Below are 21653 nucleotides of genomic sequence, written 5' to 3'. Positions count from 1 at the left end.
GCTTTGGCAATACGAATGTCCATAGTTTGTCATGCCAATAAAGTTGCATTTGAGTTTGAGTTTAAATGAAAGAATGAATGAATGAATGAATGAAGGTGTAAATAAACGACTATGAATGAATAAATGTGTGCATGTATAAAATAATAAATAAATGACAAACCAAATAAAGGAATGAATGATTGGATGACTGACTGAATGAATGAATGATTTCTCCCTACACTAGTGCACTGCAGAACGTGTATCAGTTATTATTATATCGGTTATTATTATATCGTTATTGTTATATCGGTTATTATTATATCGATTATTGTTATATCGTTATTATTATATCGGTTATTATTATATAGTTATTGTTATATCGGTTATTGTTATATTGGTTATTATTATATCGTTATTGTTATATCGGTTATTATTATATCGATTATTATTATATTGTTATTATTATATCGGTTATTATTATATAGTTATTGTTATATCGGTTATTGTTATATTGGTTATTATTATATAGTTATTGTTATATCGGTTATTGTTAAATCGGTTATTGTTATATCGGTTATTGTTATATCGGTTATTGTTAAATCGGTTATTGTTATATCGGTTATTGTTATATCGGTTATTGTTAAATCGGTTATTGTTAAATCGGTTATTGTTATATCGGTTATTATTATATAGTTATTGTTATATCGGTTATTATTATATAGTTATTGTTATATCGGTTATTGTTAAATCGGTTATTGTTAAATCGGTTATTGTTATATCGGTTATTGTTATATCGGTTATTGTTAAATCGGTTATTGTTATATCAGTTATTATTATATAGTTATTGTTATATCGGTTATTATTATATAGTTATTGTTATATCAGTTATTATTATATAGTTATTGTTATATCGGTTATTGTTAAATCGGTTATTGTTATATCGGTTATTGTTATATCGGTTATTGTTAAATCGGTTATTATTACATCGTTATTGTTATATCGGTTATTGTTATATCGGTTATTATTATATCGGTTATTATTATATAGTTATTGTTATATCGGTTATTGTTATATTGGTTATTATTATATAGTTATTGTTATATCGGTTATTGTTATATTGGTTATTATTATATAGTTATTGTTATATCGGTTATTGTTATATCGGTTATTGTTAAATCGGTTATTGTTATATCGGTTATTGTTATATTGGTTATTATTATATAGTTATTGTTATATCGGTTATTGTTAAATCGGTTATTGTTAAATCGGCTATTGTTATATCGGTTATTGTTATATCGGTTATTATTATATAGTTATTGTTATATCGGTTATTGTTATATTGGTTATTATTATATAGTTATTGTTATATCGGTTATTGTTATATCGGTTATTGTTAAATCGGTTATTATTACATCGTTATTGTTATATCGGTTATTGTTATATCGGTTATTATTATATAGTTATTGTTATATCGGTCATTATTATATCGGTTATTATTATATAGTTATTGTTATATCGGTCATTATTATATCGGTTATTATTATATAGTTATTGTTATATCGGTTATTGTTATATTGGTTATTATTATATAGTTATTGTTATATCGGTTATTGTTATATTGGTTATTATTATATAGTTATTGTTATATCGGTTATTGTTATATCGGTTATTGTTAAATCGGTTATTGTTATATCAGTTATTATTATATAGTTATTGTTATATCGGTTATTGTTAAATCGGTTATTGTTATATCGGTTATTGTTATATCGGTTATTGTTAAATCGGTTATTATTACATCGTTATTGTTATATCGGTTATTGTTATATCGGTTATTGTTATATCGGTTATTGTTAAATCGGTTATTATTACATCGTTATTGTTATATCGGTTATTGTTATATCGGTTATTGTTAAATCGGTTATTGTTAAATCGGTTATTATTACATCGTTATTGTTATATCGGTTATTATTTTATCGGTTATTATTATATCGGTTATTGTTATATCGGTTATTATTATATCGTTATTGTTATATCGGTTATTGTTATATCGGTTATTGTTATATCGGTTATTATTATATCAATTATTATTATTATATCGTTATTATTATATCGGTTATTGTTAAATCGTTATTATTATATCGGTTATTGTTATATTGGTTATTATTATATCAGTTATTATTATTATATCAATTATTATTATTATATTGTTATTATTATATCGGTTATTGTTAAATCGTTATTATTATATCGGTTATTGTTATATCGGTTATTATTATATCGTTATTGTTATATCGGTTATTGTTATATCGGTTATTTTTATATCGGTTATTGTTATATCGGTTATTATTATATCGGTTACTGTTATATCGGTTATTATTATATCGGTTATTGTTATATCGGTTATTATTATATAGTTATTGTTATATCGGTTATACTTATTGTTATTTTGTTATTGTTATATTGGTTATTGTTGTATCGGTTATTGTTATATCGGTTATTATTATATAGTTATTGTTATATCGGTTATACTTATTGTTATTTTGTTATTGTTATATCGGTTATTATTATATCGGTTATTATTATATCGGTTATTGTTATATCGGTTATACTTATTGTTATTTTGTTATTGTTATATTGGTTATTGTTGTATCGGTTATTGTTATATCGGTTATTATTATATCGGTTATTGTTATATCGGTTATTATTATATAGTTATTGTTATATCGGTTATACTTATTGTTATTTTGTTATTGTTATATTGGTTATTGTTGTATCGGTTATTGTTATATCGGTTATTATTATATAGTTATTGTTATATCGGTTATACTTATTGTTATTTTGTTATTGTTATATCGGTTATTATTATATCGGTTATTTTTGTATCGGTTATTGTTGTATCGGTTATTGTTGTATCGATTATTATTATGTTCTGCACTGAGAATCTGTGTGGGGCTTTTATTCTGAAATATCCCGCGAGTGTGTGGTGACGTCACGACTCCAGCATTGTCCTTGCGTTAGGTTGTGGTGGTGCGCATGCGCGGTTCTCCGCCCCGTGTGTGTGAGTGAGCTTTGTGTGTGGTGTGTCGGTGCTGCTGGAATAAGCGGGTTCATCTACTGACGCTCTCACACAGGTGAGTGTCCTTATACTTCTGATCAGATCATAATCCGATCTCACTGTCTTACTCTGCAACAGAGATCAGAACTCCGACTGCGAGCAGGGTCTCAGGAACAACCGGATGTTTGTGTCTGACTGTCAGTGCAGGGCTGACATCTGATTACAGAGTGATACAGTCTGATTATACAGTAATACAGTCTGATTATACAGTGATTAGAGTGATACAGGCTGATTATACAGTAATACAGGCTGATTATACAGTAATACAGTCTGATTACAGAGTGATTATACAGTAATACAGTCTGATTATACAGTGATTACAGAGTGATTACAGAGTGATACAGTCTGATTATACAGTAATACAGTCTGATTATACAGTAATACAGTCTGATTACAGAGTGATTATACAGTAATACAGTCTGATTATACAGTGATTACAGAGTGATTACAGAGTGATACAGTCTGATTATACAGTAATACAGTCTGATTTTACAGTGATACAGTCTGATTACAGAGTGATTATACAGTGATACAGTCTGATTACAGAGTGATACAGTCTGATTACAGAGTGATACAATCTGATTACAGTTTGATTATACAGTAATACAGTTTGATTACAGAGTGATACAGTCTGATTACAGTCTGATTCCCCCCCCCCCCCCCCCGCACACACACACACACACACACACACACTCACACACACATTCTCAAACACACTTACACACACACTCACACATTCATAATTTCTACTGGCATCACACACACACACACACACACACACACACACACACACACGCACTCACAGACACACAAATACACAAATGTTTCCAACTTCGTGGCAACAGTTTGGGGAAGGCCCATCCCTGTCCCACTATGACTGTGTCCCCTGTACACAAAGCTCCTCCATACACACACACGTTTAGACAAGCTTAGTCTGGAGGAGCTGGGACCTGAATAAAGTTCCTAAATCCTCTTGTTGGACCTTAGCGCAAATTCCCACAGACACACTCTGAGAGATCAGAACCCCAGCCCTGTGCCACCCGGGCACACCCAGGAGGCTGGAGGCGTTCGGACTTGCTTTCTGCTACTGATTTACATTAACAGCACTTAGCAGACTTCTTTAATCAGATCGCTGGTAATGGTGGGGTTAAGGGCCTTGCTCAGGGGCCCAACAGTGGCTGTTGTGCAGTGAGGGCGGCTCCAGTAATTACGCGTGATGTCCGTGTGTGTTTCAGCAGGACGACGGCGTTCGAGCGACCTGGAGGTGAAACAGGATGTGAGGCCACATGTTTACGTTCCCCTCTCGCCGTCCTGTGGTCCGGGTGTGAATGAGGAGCTCCGCCCCTCTGCACCCAGCAGCCAATCAGGATGTTGGAGGTGAAGCACATGAGCGCGCAGAAGAAGGAGGCGGCCGTGGGGACAGGTGAGTGTGTTCGGGTGGGTGTTGGGTGGGGATTGGATGCTCTTGCAGCGGGGGGACGTGTCGCCGGTACAATGCCGAAGCGTCGGGATGAAGGGGCAGATTTAGATGTACAGCTCACAAATACTGGAATTGGGGTGGATTTATTAATAGATGTATTTCCTAATAAAGTTGGGACAGTAAAGCATTTACCACTTTGTAACGCCGCCGTTCCGTCTCACCACACTTGAAAGACGTTTCGGCACCAAGGGTGCCGAGCGATAACACGTCTTCAAAATTGTCCTCACGTCCTATCTATCTTGGACAGGGCAGGACTGCAGGCGGGCCGCTACAGCACCCGTACTCTCATCTTCTAACATGCAGTGATGGCTTAGTTACCTTGAAAAAGTCATCTGATTACTGATTACTCCTTTAAAAAGTAACTTAGTTACTTTATGGATTACTTGATTTTAAAAGTAACTAAGTTAGATTACAAGTCTTTCTTGACTTCACTTAACATAAATACATGTTTTTATAAAATATAAAATAAAGACAGTCTTTCTTGACCTGACATATTTAACTGTTAACACTGTAATGGCAAAACTGAACATTGAACCTGTTGTTCACAGCATTAGAGCAGCAAGGAGTGGTTTTACAAAACAAAACATGTGTGTATACGGTGGTTTATAACACCACATGTAAACTGACATCATGTCTACTTTTGTTGCTTTGGCCAAACCTTATGTTGTAATCGCATGTTATGTGTGAAACAGTGGAGTGGGGCGAGTAAACCAGTGGTTGTACCTCATTAACAGAAGCTTCTCAAACCTCTCGTCAGAAAGTCTATTTCTTCTAGGCGTGAGCACCAAACCTCCCAGACTGAAAAGCCGCTCCACAGGAGAACTTGATGGGGTTGGAGTGGTATACTTCAAGAAAATGTTCTTTATGTTTGAAAATTTATGCAGAATCTGAAGGTCATAGGCTGACCTCAGGTAGTCCATGACTTCCTTTTCTGCAGAGTAGGTCTCCTCTGGCTCTGCCTCAAAAGTGAAAAAGTCTATCTCACCTTGGCTGGCAGATGTGGTGGGCACACTGGCAGGGCTCTGTGCTGCAGGAGCAGTTGTGCGACACTCTGCTGTTAGAAGCTCTTTTACTCGCTCGCTCCTACCTGCGTCTCTCAGCCATCGGAGTTTGAATTTTGGAGAACTGACAGCTGCGAGAAGGGCATCTCTGTCGTCCAACACACTGGCAAAACGAGTCTGGATAGCCTGAAAAATATCATTGATATGTTTATGCCTACAAGGCCTACTATTTATTATTTCATTGAATTACTTGCAAACCATGCCTAATGTTATGGATTTAATTTTGTTTTAGGTTACTTACTGACGTTTGTATTGTTTTAATCTTCTTTTGCAATGATAAGGAATATTCTGCTCCATGTTCATGAATAGTGTGATGCAAGAAATTGTAACTAGCTTAAAGATGGAACATACCTGCACTATGGCATCTGGAAGGCCTGCAGTCATCCTGGAGAGTGCATCTTTCACAGCCAGGGTCTTCTGCATCAGAACTTCAAGTGTGAGTAGTAAAGTCCCATAAGGACAGTCACCTTGTAAAATGTCCAGTGCTGCAGTCAGAGGCTTCATGACGGTGCAGTACTCATGCAGGAACTGGTACTCTCTGTCTTTGAAGCACTTAACTCCCAGCTTGGTGCACAGAGTATTCAGCTCACTCATGGGGATTTCTGCAATTCTCCTTACAGCATCAAAAAAAGGAATTCCACCTTGTGGATGTTGGTACCAGGAGCTTTCTTTTGCTGACTTCCTCCACTGCTTCTGATGCAAGGGTAGATTTACTTGTTTTGGTCCAAAGAGCTGTGCATTTTGCTGTGCTGCTCCTATACACAGCCTTGCTCTCTGCATGGGAAGTTAAATATTTCTCCACATCACTTGTGGAAATGATGTTGATGGTGTGTGAAGCACACCTGTGGTACGGGGGAAGAGACAGATGGCCATCACTTTCATTCTCAGCTGAGAGGATTTCTGACAGATCTAAAAAAGTGACATCATCTGTGGGGATGGACTCTTCCTCCTCCGTCTCATCATCGGACTCTGTGACAGGCTGATCAACTTTAAACGCCTTCACAAAGTTGGATCCATTATCAGTCACTGTTGCAACTACTCTGTTGAGTAGTCCATATGAAGAGTGAATGTTTTCGATTTCTGCACCAATAACATCATACGTGTGTCTACCGCGAATTCTCCTACATGCCAATGCAGCCTTGTTGCGCTCTAATGTGGATCTACTGATCCAGTGGAGCGTTACTCCCATATAGCTTCTGTTGTTAGCAGTCCAAATATCCGCGGTAGTTGACACAAAGTTGACCTCATTCAGCGCGGCCTTCAGATTTCTCTCCATCTCTGCATACTCCTTCTCCAGGTAAGAAGAAAAAGCTACTCTGTGAGGCAGCTCGGCATTGATAGTAGTAGGGATCTTGTTTATTATGGCACGAAACGAGGGCGAGTCAACCGTGTTTAAGGGCAGCATTTCCTCTACTACATACTGCCCGACCAACTTCTTCAACTCTCCCCGACTTACTGGTTTTACACTGAAGTCCAGCTTTTGTTGTTTGGGTGGTGGGGGACCAGTTTTCTGTTTCACACCACCTGGTGGGACTTGCTCTGTAAGTTTGACTGTGCCGTGCTGCGACTCCAAATGTTTCTTCAAATTTGACGTAGTGTTTTTGAAGCTAGATAGCACTTTGTCGCCAGCACAGAGTATACAACGAACCTTGATATTGTCATCTTTAGCTGACACGAACTCAAAATAGTGCCTGTATTTCCAGCTAGAAAACGCGCATCTCTCTCCTCCCTCCATTGTTTACGTTTGTGTCGCTGCATGGTATTACACGTGAGTTGTCCTCGCGCTGAAAACGTAGCTGCGTCCGGAATCGCATACTTCCTTACTCAATAGTACGCGAAATAAGGACGCAAGAGCGGTTAGGATGTCCGATTTCGGACGCAGCTCGCCAGACGTCACTCCCCGAGACGCAAGAAGAAAGCAAATATATATCTTTTTACTAAGGAAAATGACAAAAATAGTAACGCACAGTAACTTGGATAAGTAACTTTAATCTGATTACTGGATTGGAAATAGTAACGCGTTAGATTACTCGTTACTGAAAAATGTGGTCAGATTAGAGTAACGCGTTACAGACCATCAGTGCTAACATGTGCAGTGTGGTTCTATCAGCTGTTGATGAACGACGGTTCTCGATGTGGCTCCGTCTGAGGGGTGGACGCCCTTAAACACTGAAATTCCTCCAGATTCCTTCATAGTTTAATGATATTCTGCACAGTAGAGGGAGAACATGCAAATTCCTTCTGATCTTTCTGTGAGGAACGTCGTTTTTAAAAATTTTAATCATTTTCTCAGGCGTTTGTTGACAATCTGGAGATCCTCCGTCCATCTCCACATCATGATCACAATCATCTGTTTGAAATCACATCATTATTTAGTTTTTTTACCTTATTCGTAGCTCTAAATTGCTTCGTCCCAAGTATTTTTGGAACGTGTTGCAGGGCTGAAATGCAGGAATGGATGTTTATTAATAAATGAAGTGAGGTCGAGCAGATAAAAGAAGAAATATCTCAGCTTCATCCTGTCTGGTTTTTTTATTTTATTATTATTTTCACTTCAATTCATACCGTCCCAACTTTTTCTGATTTGGGGTTGCAGTTTTTAATGAATTGTATAAATCCTACATTTTAAATTAATAATACAAAATTGCTTGTGGTGTTCACGTGATCGTGCATGAAACCGTAAACGGACCTGCCGGTTGTAGAATGGAGTCACGGTGTTCCACACAGAGCTGTGCTGTATGGTTTACCGTTTATTTACCATACGTGCCGAGTTAGTGAGGCGTAGGGAACACTGTGACCTCACAGCGTATTTACATTTACACACAGTCGGCGTCAGCATCAACTTCCACCGTTGTAGTCATCATCACCACCGCTGGTATTTACACAGCGCCGTTCCCGTGCTCAAGGGCGCTTTAGTGATCAGAAGTACAACAAGACGACGGAACCGGGAAAACGTCATGGAAACGAGTCCGTCTTCAACAAAGGTTTAAATGGAGAGCCAAAGGAGGCATCACTGATAGACGTTCCACAATTTGGGAGCTTCCACACTTAACGATTGACCACCCATAGCGGTCAGCTTAATTCCTGGAACAATGTGTCTCCCTCTGGTGGGCCGTAAAGGGAACTACTACTACCTCACGTGTATATTGTGGTTCTAATCGGTGAGGGTGGAGGAGGAGGAATCGGGCGTGTCTGAGAGACGCTTATAGTCCTGATTTCCACATTTTTGGACGCTCAGAGAAGCTTTAAGGGGAAGAAGATTTTCATGTGATGATGATGTGAAAGCAGCGGCGCATCAGTGGCTACGAGCTCAACCCAAAACAGTTTATGCAGACGGCATTAAAAAGTCGGTACGACGCAGGAAAAATGTGACGATGTAGAAAAGTGACGGAGTTTGTTTTTAGTTGAGTTAAAAAAAAGTGCGGAAACTTTTTGAAGAACGCTCATGAATCGAATAACGTAATAACATTTACTTATTCTTAAGGTGAGGTTGTTAAAATAATGATGAATTTTTAATGAACGGCTCAAAAACCTTCAAAACAATCGTGGATCTAAACAGGAACGATTACAAACAGAGACGATAAGGGAGGGGGGGGGGGGGGGGGCAAAATTTTGAGTCCTTCATGTGCTGTGAGAAGAACCAGAGGAGACTGAAGGATGGGACTGACTCGGTCCGTCTCCTTAGATTAGAGTTAGTGCTGCAGATAAACAGTGTGAGGACTACAAACCTCCACCAGCTACTCAATCCACCACTGATTACAACTAAAATGCTCATCAGAGAACCAGAAAGGGTAAAAAACTGCTTCAGGACAGCAGTAAAAACCAGGCAGCTCTGCCAGACTATTAAACTGAGGACTAAGAGCTGGGTCTCAGCCCTGAGTCAGATGTTTGAGAGGTGGTGCTTGGTGTAGGAGGTTTGAGAACTATTCCTCTGGAACTTAAGAAGGCCTAAGGTTTGCGATCGTAAGATACGAGATGGGATGAATTGAAGATAGAAGAAGAGAAGCTCAGCAGGTAGTGAAGCGAGGCATCGTCCATGCAGAGCTTCACCTTGTACCAGCTGAGAAGGATGGAACTGACGTGGATACAGTACGAGGACGGAATCAATCCTAAATGACTCCGGAAAAGGTGTTTGGGTTGAGAAACGGACTGAATATTTAGAAACTAGACGGATATTCGCTCAGATACAGTCAGTGTTCTACCTAACGCAGCTCAACGCTCAGGTTTCTAACCTTTAAACAGTATTTATTGTCCTCACAGTGCAGAGGTTCTTTATATTTCACCTTTTACCTTTTCTTTAGTGCAACCCCACGTTAGGACTCGTATTTACAACCTTAAGATAAAGTTCTTACTATATGCAGCACTTCGTTCAGTAATTCATATAAAAAACTGGGTATTTAAATGTATACAGAAACCTCATGTCTCTTTTTGTTTACATTTCTGTTTATTAAATTGATGTTACTCTGTCTTCTCCTGAACAGGATCAGTAGTTTTTGTGTTATTTGAATGTAAAATAATTTATCTTCTTATGATTTTCACTTGTTGGGCGGCACACAGTCTCTCCAATAAAATAAATAAAGAATAACAACAAGCCTGCTCGATTACTATAAACCACACGTGCTTTTGATTGGAATGAGATTATTACACAAGTACTCTGTCATTAGTGCAACTTTCTAGTTTTCTGACTAGTTAAACATACCCACTTCCCTCTGAAATCAGTGATATAATCTGTCTTTGGAGCCACCATGAGGTTCGGGAACATTCTAGAGAGATGTGGAGCGTTTTATGTGTAACAGCGACACCCAGTGTTCACACTAGGAATGACTCTATTTTAGAAAAGATCTTAGACCTGTAGGCCAATTCCTAAAGTATCTCACGGGCCGTTTCAGAAAGAGTATCGGGCCACAAATGACCCGCGGGCTGCAGTTTGGACACACCTGATCTACCTGAAGTGATTGATGAGCGCCTCTGATCGCCCTCTAGTGCTGTGTAACGGTATAACAGTCATGAAAATCCAGCCGGGATCTGAAAAATAGTTTCCATAACAGAGGAGGCGCTAACTTTAGAGGTATGTATTGGGAATTTGGTTTTCTCCTACATCCTGAAAACATGCAGTAGGTGGATTGGCTGCTGTAAAATATCCAGAGATACGAGCGAGTGTTATGGTGTGCCTGCGGGCTGTGTCTCAAATCGCTTGCTTCTGCTTCACTGTTATGCATTGTTGTTTATATTGTAACGTCACTCTCACTCTGTGTGTGTGTGTGTGTGTGTGTGTGTGTGTTAGACGAAGTGTGTGTGAGCTCGACAGACCCGGTGTGTGTGTACGAGACCCAGGACTGGATGGTTTCTCCAGCATGTTCTCCCGATGAACCCGGCTCCATCTCATCGCTGCTGGCCGAGGAGACCTTCCGCTACATGAGTGAGTCGCCACCTCCATTCTGGTTTTGGACTGCGTCTGTGGGTATTTGTGCCCGTTTGGTTTTAATTATCATTAAACAGCATTTCGTGAGGTCGGTGATGTCGAACCAGAAGTCCTGGCTTGCGATCGGTGTTCCAATTCATCCCTGAAGGGTCGGGGTTGGAGTGTTATGCGGGTATCCAGCTGTCTTTATTTTATTGGAACGTGGCGTCTTATAACAGTGTGTAAGGACTAATTTATTCTAATAAGTTCGAATCCCAGCTTTGCTGCCAACCAACCGGGCGTCTACACAGGCATGGCTGATGTAGAACTGGTCGAGAGATTCATTATTATCGCTGCTATTGCGGCCTCTGCTGGCCGACTGTGGCACTGCACAGAGACGGTGCATAACAGAGAGCGGTGCCGGACTCTCTGTACGCTATACTGATCCCTGTGTGAACCCATCCTGTGCAGGTTGGTACTGCACATGTGACAAAGGGGCGTGTGTTAGTTACGGCGCTCTAGTCCTGGCTCAGGTTCGGGATCTGCAGCAGTGCAGGAGAAACCACTGGGGAATTGGATATGACTAGATTACGAGACATAAAAAGCAAGAATGGCGTTGATTTAAACGGAAACGATGCACGATTCTATTTTTATGCACCTGTCAGCACCGGGCGCGGTGAAAACGGGCGAGGCTGCTCATTAAAAAGTGCGGGGTCCACATACTTTTGACCGTGCAGGTTTGACGTTTGGATGGCGTCTCCTGCAGCTCTGTAGCTGGTTCATATCGCCGCTATTTATATCCACGTTATTCAGATTGAAGTGTTACTGTGTGTGTATGAGCGTGTTGTGAGACGGGTGGAATTCGGTTCTATTCCCAGAGAGGGGGGGGGGGGGGGGGGGGTTGAGAGACATTACAATATAGTGGAGCAGCAAACGTGGCGGTGTTCAACCTACACAGTGAGGGACTGGACTATCACATTACTGCGGAGGGTGTGTGTGTGTGTGTGTGTGTGTGTGTGTGTGTGTGTGTTTACACACACATGTGAGGAACATGCATGTCATATGTCATATCAATTCTGCAGGGCTCTGGTGTAGTACTACCACCACCATGCTTTACAGTAGGTACAGTGCTGTTGGGTTTGACCTCCTCACCTCCAGAAGGTTTTTTGGTGCCTGATTTCTTGCACCTGAGCTGTTTAACTATTCCAGTATAAAGCTTGCTCGGCTGTGGATAGTGAAACCAGTTTTTCAGCTGCTTCTGATACATGACAGACCTGATTCATGTTTTTTGTTGGTTCTTGGATCACATCTGGACTTCCGGACTCTTTCTTTTGGACGTTCGCATTTCCTTTCTGACCCTGAGACCACTGTTCCACGTGCTTTATATGTTCCTAACATGTTCCTATTATATGTTCCTCATATGTTCCTCATACATTACTTACGTGTTCCTTACATGTTTCTTACGTGTTCCTTAAACATGTTCCCTGTATGCTTCTTATATGTTCCTTACATGTTTGTTACATGTTCCCTGCATGTTCCCTATATGTTCCTTACATGTTTCTTACGTTTGTTACATGTTCTTTACATGTTTCCTATATGTTCCCTGCATGTTCTTTATATGTTCCTTATAAATTCTTTACATAATCTTTACATGTTCTTTACACATTCCATACATGTTCCCTACATGTTTCTTACATGTTCCTTAGATGTTTATAATATGTTCCTTATATGTTTGTTACATGTTCTTTAGATGTTCCTTACATGTTCCTCACATGTTCCTTACACGTTCCTTACATGTTCCCTATATGTTTCCTAAATGTTCCTTATGTTCCTTACATGTTCCTCACATGTTCCTTATCTGTTCCCTATATGTTCCTTATATGTTCTTTACATGTTCCTTACATGTTCCTTACATGTTCCTTATCTGTTCCCTATATGTTTCTTATACGTTCCTTACATGTTTGTTACATGTTTGTAATATGTTCCTTATATGTTTGTTACATGTTTGTAATATGTTCCTTACATGTTTGTTACATGTTTGTAATATGTTCCTTACATGTTTCTTACAGTCGTATGTAAACGTTGTGTTTTGATGCGCTCGGTGCTGCAATGTTCTCGGACCGGTTTGTGTTGATGGTCTAATTCAGACCTGGGCATTGTACGGCCCGCGGGCCACATCCGGCCCGCGAGACATCCCTAACCGGCCCGCATGAGGTTCGTGGCAATTAAAAATTAGACGTAAATAAATGTACAGTACATCACACTTACAATATAACAGGACTGATTTTGACGGGAGCGCTGTGTCTTTAAATATCCGCAAGTTTCGTTTTACGTGTGTGCGAGTGTATCAGCTTCACCGTTCACCGAGTTTTTAACAAGACACGAACTTCTGAAGTATTTATTTACTGAAGTCAGGAGTAACGCTGGTTAACGATCACAATTTAGGCTCTAAATCGCTGTTATGGTACTAAACTCAGAAATACATGAAGCTTCACTAACTAAACTGCAAAAGCAACAAGGATAAAGTTTAACACATCCAGAACTGAAGCAGTCAGGACCAGCTTTGTGATTTTAATAAGAATATCCAACAATAACAAAGGACTGAAAAACAGCAAATTAGGTGATTATACTAAAAAAAAAAAAATAGTGTAAAGTTTAAAAACCTGCACATTTTGTTCACATTTGTTTTCTTTGTTTTTTTTGCATTTGTTTGTTTAAATAGTAAAATAACGTAACAAGCCCTAGCCTAGTGGTTAGGGTACTGGACTAGTAATCAGAAGGTCGCTGGTTCAAGCCCCACCACTGCCTGGTTGCTGCTGGCCCTTAACCCTCAATTGCTCAGACTGTATACTGTAACTTAATTGTAAGTCACTTTGGATAAAGGCGTCTGCTAAATGCTGAAAATGTAAATAAAGAGATAAAATTAATATTGAGCAGAATTAAGTTCACCTTATTGGTCCGGCCCTCCACAACAGTCCCAGTTTCTTATGTGGCCCCTTCGAAAATTTAATTGCCCACCTCTGGTCTAATTGTTTTATAGGGAGGAAAAGTTTAATGAGTCAGCACTTATTACCCCACCTTCAAAACTCCACCTTCAAAACTCCACCTTCAAAACTCGATGTGACGTCTAATAAATACAACCTCAAACCAGAAAAAGTTGGGACGGTGCGGAAAATACAAAAAAATAAAACCGACGCCCTTAAGCACTGACATTCCTCCTGATTCATTAATAGTTTAATAATATTATGCACGGTAGAGGGAGAACATGCCAAGTCAAAGCAAACAGAGAAACACTGTGTTTTTGAGTCATTTCCACTTCCCTATTACAGTTCCTCAGGTTCCTGACGTCTAGCACCTACTGCCAACAGGTGTATATAAGATTTGACCTTTGTTATAACAGTTTAGGGAAGGCCTTAAAGACGTGGTTTGACTAGTGTGTGGAACTTCATTGGCCTGCTTAGAGCTCTGACCTCAGTTCCACTTGGAATGGAATCTTTGGGATGAATTGGAATGTCCGATGTGAGCCAGATCTTCTGGTCCGACATGAGTGCCTGACCTCACGTTGCTCTCTTGACTAAATGGAAACAAATTCCTACAGAAACACTCCAGAATCCGTTCCAGAATAGCATAACAGCATAACCACAGTGGTAAGGTGACTCCATATGAATGCCCGAGGTTTATAAATGAGACGATTAGAAGTTCTCAGATGTTCCACCTGTCCATTATTTAATGGTTCTCTTTCTGTTTTTCTGCTTTTGCTTCTCTTCCTCCAGCTCTCTTCTCTCTGGAATCCTCCTCCTCCTCCAAAGGTACGAGTGTTCCTCCTCTTTCTCTTTGTCAGGGTTTCTTCTCATTCCTCTCTAGAGCAAGAACCTAGTGGTTCAAGTGATCCATGGGAAGCACTGAAGGACATTCGGATCTCATGTTCTTGGATGCTTGAAGAACCTGATTTTGTCCTTCAAAAGGACATGTAGTTCCAGGAAGAACTGCTTGAAGAACCTGATTTTGTCCCTCAATGGAGAATGTGTAGTTCCAGGAAGCTCTGCTTGAAGAACTTGGATTTGTCCCTCAAAAGAATGTGTAGTTCCAGGAAGAACCGATTGAGGAACCTGATTTTGTCCCTCAAGAGAGATCAAGTAGTTCCAGGAAGCTCTGCTTGAAGAACCTGATTTTGACCCTCAAGTGAGAATGTGTAGTTCCAGGAAGCTCTGCTTTTCACAACATCAGGTTCTTCAAGCAGTTCTTCTTGGAACTTCACGGTCTCACCTGAGGGACAAAATCAGGTTCTTTAAGCGATTCTTCCTGGAACTACATGTTCTCACTTAAGGGGACAAAATCAGGTTCTTCTAGCAGTTGTTCTTGGAACTACAAGGTCTCTTGAGGGACAAAATCAGGTTCTTCAGGAATTTAAGAACACGAGGTTCTATAACTTTGGAGTTACAGTGTATCACAAAAGTGAGTACACCCCTCACATTTCTGCAGATATTTAAGTATATCTTTTCATGGGACAACACTGACAAAATGACACTTTGACACAATGAAAAGTAGTCTGTGTGCAGCTTATATAACAGTGTAAATTTATTCTTCCCTCAAAATAACTCAATATACAGCCATTAATGTCTAAACCACCTGCAACAAAAGTGAGTACACCCCTAAGAGACTACACCCCTAAATGTCCAAATTGAGCACTGCTTGTCATTTTCCCTCCAAAATGTCATGTGACTCGTTAGTGTTACTAGGTCTCAGGTGTGCATAGGGAGCAGGTGTGTTCAATTTAGTAGTACAGCTCTCACACTCTCTCATACTGGCCACTGAAAGTTCCAACATGGCACCTCATGGCAAAGAACTCTCTGAGGATCTTAAAAGACGAATTGTTGCGCTACATGAAGATGGCCAAGGCTACAAGAAGATTGCCAACACCCTGAAACTGAGCTGCAGAACAGTGGCCAAGATCATCCAGCGTTTTAAAAGAGCAGGGTCCACTCAGAACAGACCTCACGTTGGTCATCCAAAGAAGCTGAGTGCACGTGCTCAGCGTCACATCCAACTGCTGTCTTTGAAAGATAGGCGCAGGAGTGCTGTCAGCATTGCTGCAGAGATTGAAAAGGTGGGGGGTCAGCCTGTCAGTGCTCAGACCATACGCCGCACACTACATCAAATTGGTCTGCATGGCTGTCACCCCAGAAGGAAGCCTCTTCTGAAGTCTCTACACAAGAAAGCCCGCAAACAGTTTGCTGAAGACATGTCAACAAAGGACATGGATTACTGGAACCATGTCCTATGGTCTGATGAGACCAAGATTAATTTGTTTGGTTCAGATGGTCTCAAGCATGTGTGGCGGCAATCAGGTGAGGAGTACAAAGATAAGTGTGTCATGCCTACAGTCAAGCATGGTGGTGGGAATGCCATGGTCTGGGGCTGCATGAGTGCAGCAGGTGTTGGGGAGTTACATTTCATTGAGGGACACATGAACTCCAATATGTACTGTGAAATACTGAAGCAGAGCATGATCCCCTCCCTCCAGAAACTGGGTCGCAGGGCAGTGTTCCAGCATGATAATGACCCCAAACACACCTCTAAGACGACCACTGCTTTATTGAAGAGGCTGAGGGTAAAGGTGATGGACTGGCCAAGCATGTCTCCAGACCTAAACCCAATAGAACATCTTTGGGGCATCCTCAAGCGGAAGGTGGAGGAGCGCAAAGTCTCGAATATCCACCAGCTCCGTGATGTCGTCATGGAGGAGTGGAAAAGCATTCCAGTGGCAACCTGTGAAGCTCTGGTAAACTCCATGCCCAGGAGAGTTAAGGCAGTTCTGGGAAATAATGGTGGCCACACAAAATATTGACACTTCAGGAACTTTCACTAAGGGGTGTACTCACTTTTGTTGCCGGTGGTTTAGACATTAATGGCTGTATATTGAGTTATTTTGAGGGAAGAATAAATTTACACTGTTATATAAGCTGCACACAGACTACTTTTCATTGTGTCAAAGTGTCATTTTGTCAGTGTTGTCCCATGAAAAGATATACTTAAATATCTGCAAAAATGTGAGAGGTGTACTCACTTTTGTGATACACTGTACATACCACATACCAACGAGACATCTGAAGTGTTCCTCTGACATTGTAGAACTTCCTCCGTCTGGATGTTTTTGCCCCTGCAGAGTTCCAGGAACCTCAGCACACCTGTGAAAGATCTCAAGATGTTTGTCTTTGTTTGGTTCTGTGTTTCTGCAGTTCTCTCTTCTGACCGGGTGGAGCAGATGAGCAGGACCTACAATGACGTTGACGTGGTCACTCACCTGCTGGCTGAGGTATGCTCTGTGTCATATCCGAGTCCCTGTTTACACCTACGATGGTGGAGGAAGCCACCATGGATGCTGCTTCTCACCAGGCAGTGGTGGATTAACCTGTCTGGAGGACCCCAATCAGACCAGTCTTGGTCGTGCCCTCCCACAGACACCGTGGGCACCCTACAGGGGGGAGTCTCCTCAGTGACTCCTACTGTCTGGTGAAAAGAAGCGACTTGAAGCCGCACACGTTTCAGAGGAGGTGGGTCCTGGACTACTAATCGAAAGGTTGCTGGTTCAAGCCCCACTGCTGCCAAGTTGCCACTGTTGGGCCCTTGAGCGAGGCCCTTAACTCTCAATTCCTTAGATAATAATATACTGTGACAGGATAAATGCGTATGCTAAATGCTGTAGCCTAGTGGTTAAGATACTGGACTAGTAATCGAAAGGTTGCTGGTTCAAGCCCCACCGCTGCCAAGTTGCCACTGTTGGGCCCTTGAGCGAGGCCCCTAACCCTCAATTGCTTACATAGTATACTGTCACAGGATAAAAGCGTATGCTAAATGCCGTAGCCTAGTGGTTAAGGTAATGGACCAATAATCAACAGGTTGCTGGTTCAAGCCCCACCACTGCCAGGTTTCCACTGTTGGGCCCTTGAGCGAGGCCCCTAACCCTTAAAGTATACTGTCACAGTACTGTAAGTCACTTTGGATAAATGGAATTGAGTTTGATTGGTGTCCTTTGTTCTGATTGGACAGAGGGATCGGGATCTGGAGTTGGCCGCTCGGATTGGTCAGTCGCTCCTCCAGAGGAACCAGGTTCTTCAGGAACGTAACGAATCACTGGAGGAGCAGCTCACGCAAACGCTGGACCAGGTACACACACACACACACACACACACACACACACACATCTCTCACAAGACTGTGGGAATTTGTGCCTGTTTGGTTAAAACATGACAGCATGTATATGTGTAAGGCTGGGCGCTGATCGATCAGTCGGTGTTCCGGTTCATCCCAGAGCTGTTGAGTGGGGCTGAGCTCAGGGCTCTTTAGTCGTAGCCAGTTCCTCTTCCTCTGCTAGAGACCCCGCCCACTTTTTAGTCACGTCTTTTCCCGCACAGCAGACTAGCGATCGATTTTGTCTGCACTGCCGATCGTGGCCGCTAGGGGGCGCAATGCCAGCCGTCCACCACACTGAATCTTCTCCTTCTGATTGGTGTTCAGGTCCATCAGCTGCAGCACCAGCTGGTGAAGAAGGACGAGCTGTTGCGCGTGGTGTCCAGCGTGAGCGAGGAGAGCGAGACCGAGTCGGGCGTGTCCACGCCGCTGCAGCGCCCCCCGTCTGCAGGGGTTCATGCTCTGCTCCACACGCTCACGCTCGGCCAGCTGGAGGCGCTACAGAGCAAACTGCAGGAGCTGGAGGAGGAGAACCACAAGCTGCGCCTGGAGGTGAGGCCACGCCTACCCACCTCTTATTCATCCATTTCATCCACTCATTCTTCATCTGTCCTTTTCATCGATCCACTCATTCATCGATCCACTCATTCATTCATCTATTCTTCTGATGTTCTGATCTCCTGATGTTCTGGTGTTCTCTGTGCAGGCCGGTCAGCTGAAGAGCGACACCATCACGTACGAGGAGAAAGAACAGCAGCTGGTCAGCGACTGTGTTAAAGAACTCCGTACGTCCATCAGAACATCTCTCACAGACAGTCAGAATAAAGGTGGAATCAGACGCTCATGTGTGTGCGTGTGTGTGTGTGTGTGTGTGTGTGTGCGCGTGTGTGTGTGTGTGTGTGTGTGTGTGTGCTGCAGGTGAGTCGAACAGTCACATGCTGAGCCTGAGTGAGGAACTCTCTCAGAAGAACGAGGCACTGGTGAAGCAGCAGGAGGAAATCGCTCAGCTCCTCTCTCAGATCGTTCAGCTCCAGAAGAGACTCAAACAGGTAAAACCGGGCGTGGCTGAAGCTCAGAGGAACATCAGGTGTGTCCACAGGGGTCAATGAAGCTGTGGAGACTCCTGAACCCAACAGATCAGATTTCAGATCTCCATAATTAGGAGGTTGGACAGAAGATCCAGAAGAACATTTCAGAACAAGTCAGAACACTTTTTGAACATTTCAAAACATTTCTGAACGTTTCTGAACGTTTCTGAACCTTTAAGAACAATTCAGACCCGTTCAGAACCTCACAGAACACCTCTGAACCTTTAAGAACATTTCAGAACCTTACAGAACATTTAAGAACATTTCAGAACATAACACAACCTTACAGAACATTTTAGAACATTTCAGAACATCTCAGAACATTTTAGAACATTTTAGAACATTTAAAAACGTTTCTGAACCTTTAAGAACCTTTTAGAAGTATTTCAGTACGTTTCAGAACAGTTTAGAACATTTCAGAACCTTTAAGAATGTTTCTATACATTTCAGAACCTCTGAACTATTAAGAACATTTCTGAACATTTTTGGACATTTCTAAAACATTTAAGAACATTTCAGAACAATTCAAACAATTTCAGAACCTTTAAGAACATAACAGAACAATTCAGAACATTTCAGTCTTCATCCTCAGTGCAGATTATCAGCGGTTGTGTCCCAATTCGTACTCCACCCTCTAAATCACCCTCTAAACAGTCCAGTTCTGATGCTGCCGCTCTCATAGCGCCACCTTCTGGTCTGGTCTGAGCTCTGCAGTGCCTCAGAAGGTTCCAGAACCCCAGTGGAACAGCACGTGGTTACAGACAGATGAAAGAGGCTTTTTGACATTTATTTGGCATTCGCTCCTTTTTCTCCTTACTTGGTCATTTCCGATTTCTTATGAATGCCTCTGGCCGAGGAGAGACCACACTAGCACCCGCCGCCTCCGGTACAGGGGAGTCAAGGGCTGCTTCTTTATCTCCATCTAGTGATGGATCCTCACAGAGAGCCGTAACACGTACGCCACGCTGTGCTCGGTGTGCTCTTCCACTGCTCATGGAGGCAGTCAGGGGATTCGACCCTCCCTCCTTCTTTGTGTTGGATGCCTGGCCAAGTTGATAGCACCTCTTAGATTAGTGTGTGTGTGTGTGTGTGTGTGTGTGTGTGTGTGTGTGTGTGTGTGTGATTACAGGCGGTGCTGGAGAAAGAAGAGCTGAGGATTCACCTTCAAGCCTCTAAGGAAGCCCAAAGACACCTAACTGCTGAGGTACTGCAGCCACGTCCCAACACTTCCTGATCATCTACAAAACACATTTCCATAAGTATTGGGACGTTTAGGAGAACTCAGTAAAAAGAAGAACCTGTTAATTCTGTGTTCATTCTCTTCAATCAAGATTTGCAGTGTTTTACTGATCGACTTCATTCTAGTTTGTAAATATAATGAACACATGCTCCAAAAAAGTCGGGACGGGGGCGTGTTCTCCTCCGTGTTCCATCAGCGTTTTTATTAATTCCATTTTTTAATCCATGGGGAACTGAGGACACTGATGGTTGCAGGTTTGCGAGTCTCGATACGAGACTTCAGCTGCTCGACAGTCCGCGCTCGCCGTCGTCTGATTCTCCTCTTCATGACAGGAGGCAGATCTGGACTGCAGGCAGGCCGGTCGAGCACACGCACTCTGTGTTTACAGTGTGTAATCATCATGGACTTAACGGGAAAAGGCGTCGCCCTGATGGCAGCGTGTGTCTCTTAAATACCAGAATACACCTCAGTGTCAGTGGTACCTCCACACAACCATTACAGGTGTTGGCTTTTGCACCTTTCGCTGATAACAGTCTGGATGGTTCTGTTTACCTCTGGCATTGTAATAGAGGTTCAGGTTGCATTTCTTTAAGTAACAACGGTTTTCTGAAGCGCTCCCAACATTTTCTATATAAAACTTCTATTCACTGTGGTGTGTGTGTGTGTGTGTGTGTGTGTGTGTGTGTGTGTGTGTGTGTGTGTGTGTCAGCTGAACGAGTTAGCAGACAGGAACATGGAGTGTGTGGGGATGCTACACGAGTCTCAGGAGGAGCTGAAGGAGCTGCGCAGTAAACACACTCCGTCTGCAGGTCTGCACCGGCACCTCCAGCACGGCCTCTATCCACTGGTAAGGTGCAGCCACAAGAACTGGGACCAAAAGTTTGTGGACACCTGACGGTCAGCCTGTCAGAGAAACCATGTAGTTGTTTCCTGTTTGGTCAGAAGAACTCCAGTCAGCTCCAGCAGCGACTCAAACAGGTAAAACCGGGCGTGTCTGAGGCTCTGAACCGTCTGAGGAACATCAGAACCCAACAGATCTGATTTCAGATATCCAGAATTAGGAGGTTGGACAGAATATCCAGAAGAACATTTCAGAAC

At 41.9% G+C, this 21653-nt stretch overlaps 1 protein-coding gene across 2 annotated transcripts in view; it reads left to right on the top strand.

The window, feature by feature from the left end:
• Positions 1 to 3037: 3037 nt before the first annotated feature.
• Positions 3038 to 21653, top strand: part of trak2 (trafficking protein, kinesin binding 2) — a 31879-nt gene continuing 13263 nt past the window's right edge. The window contains exons 1-11 of one of the 2 annotated variants that reach the window (XM_062998083.1): positions 3038 to 3110; positions 4333 to 4517; positions 10920 to 11054; positions 14810 to 14845; positions 17276 to 17352; positions 18087 to 18203; positions 18555 to 18779; positions 18934 to 19012; positions 19146 to 19276; positions 20445 to 20519; positions 21265 to 21402. In XM_062998083.1, the coding sequence (XP_062854153.1) occupies positions 4463 to 4517; positions 10920 to 11054; positions 14810 to 14845; positions 17276 to 17352; positions 18087 to 18203; positions 18555 to 18779; positions 18934 to 19012; positions 19146 to 19276; positions 20445 to 20519; positions 21265 to 21402 (1068 nt within the window). In that variant the 5' untranslated portion in view covers positions 3038 to 3110; positions 4333 to 4462. Of the gene's footprint in view, positions 3111 to 4329; positions 4518 to 10919; positions 11055 to 14809; positions 14846 to 17275; positions 17353 to 18086; positions 18204 to 18554; positions 18780 to 18933; positions 19013 to 19145; positions 19277 to 20444; positions 20520 to 21264; positions 21403 to 21653 lie in introns of both variants that reach the window. The other variant, XM_062998082.1, reaches the window with a different exon arrangement.

This window comes from Trichomycterus rosablanca, chromosome 6, assembly GCF_030014385.1.
Source record: "Trichomycterus rosablanca isolate fTriRos1 chromosome 6, fTriRos1.hap1, whole genome shotgun sequence".
NCBI lineage: Eukaryota > Metazoa > Chordata > Actinopteri > Siluriformes > Trichomycteridae > Trichomycterus > Trichomycterus rosablanca.
The sequence above is the reverse complement of the archived record's forward strand: the minus strand, read 5'-3'. Positions and strand labels throughout refer to the sequence as shown.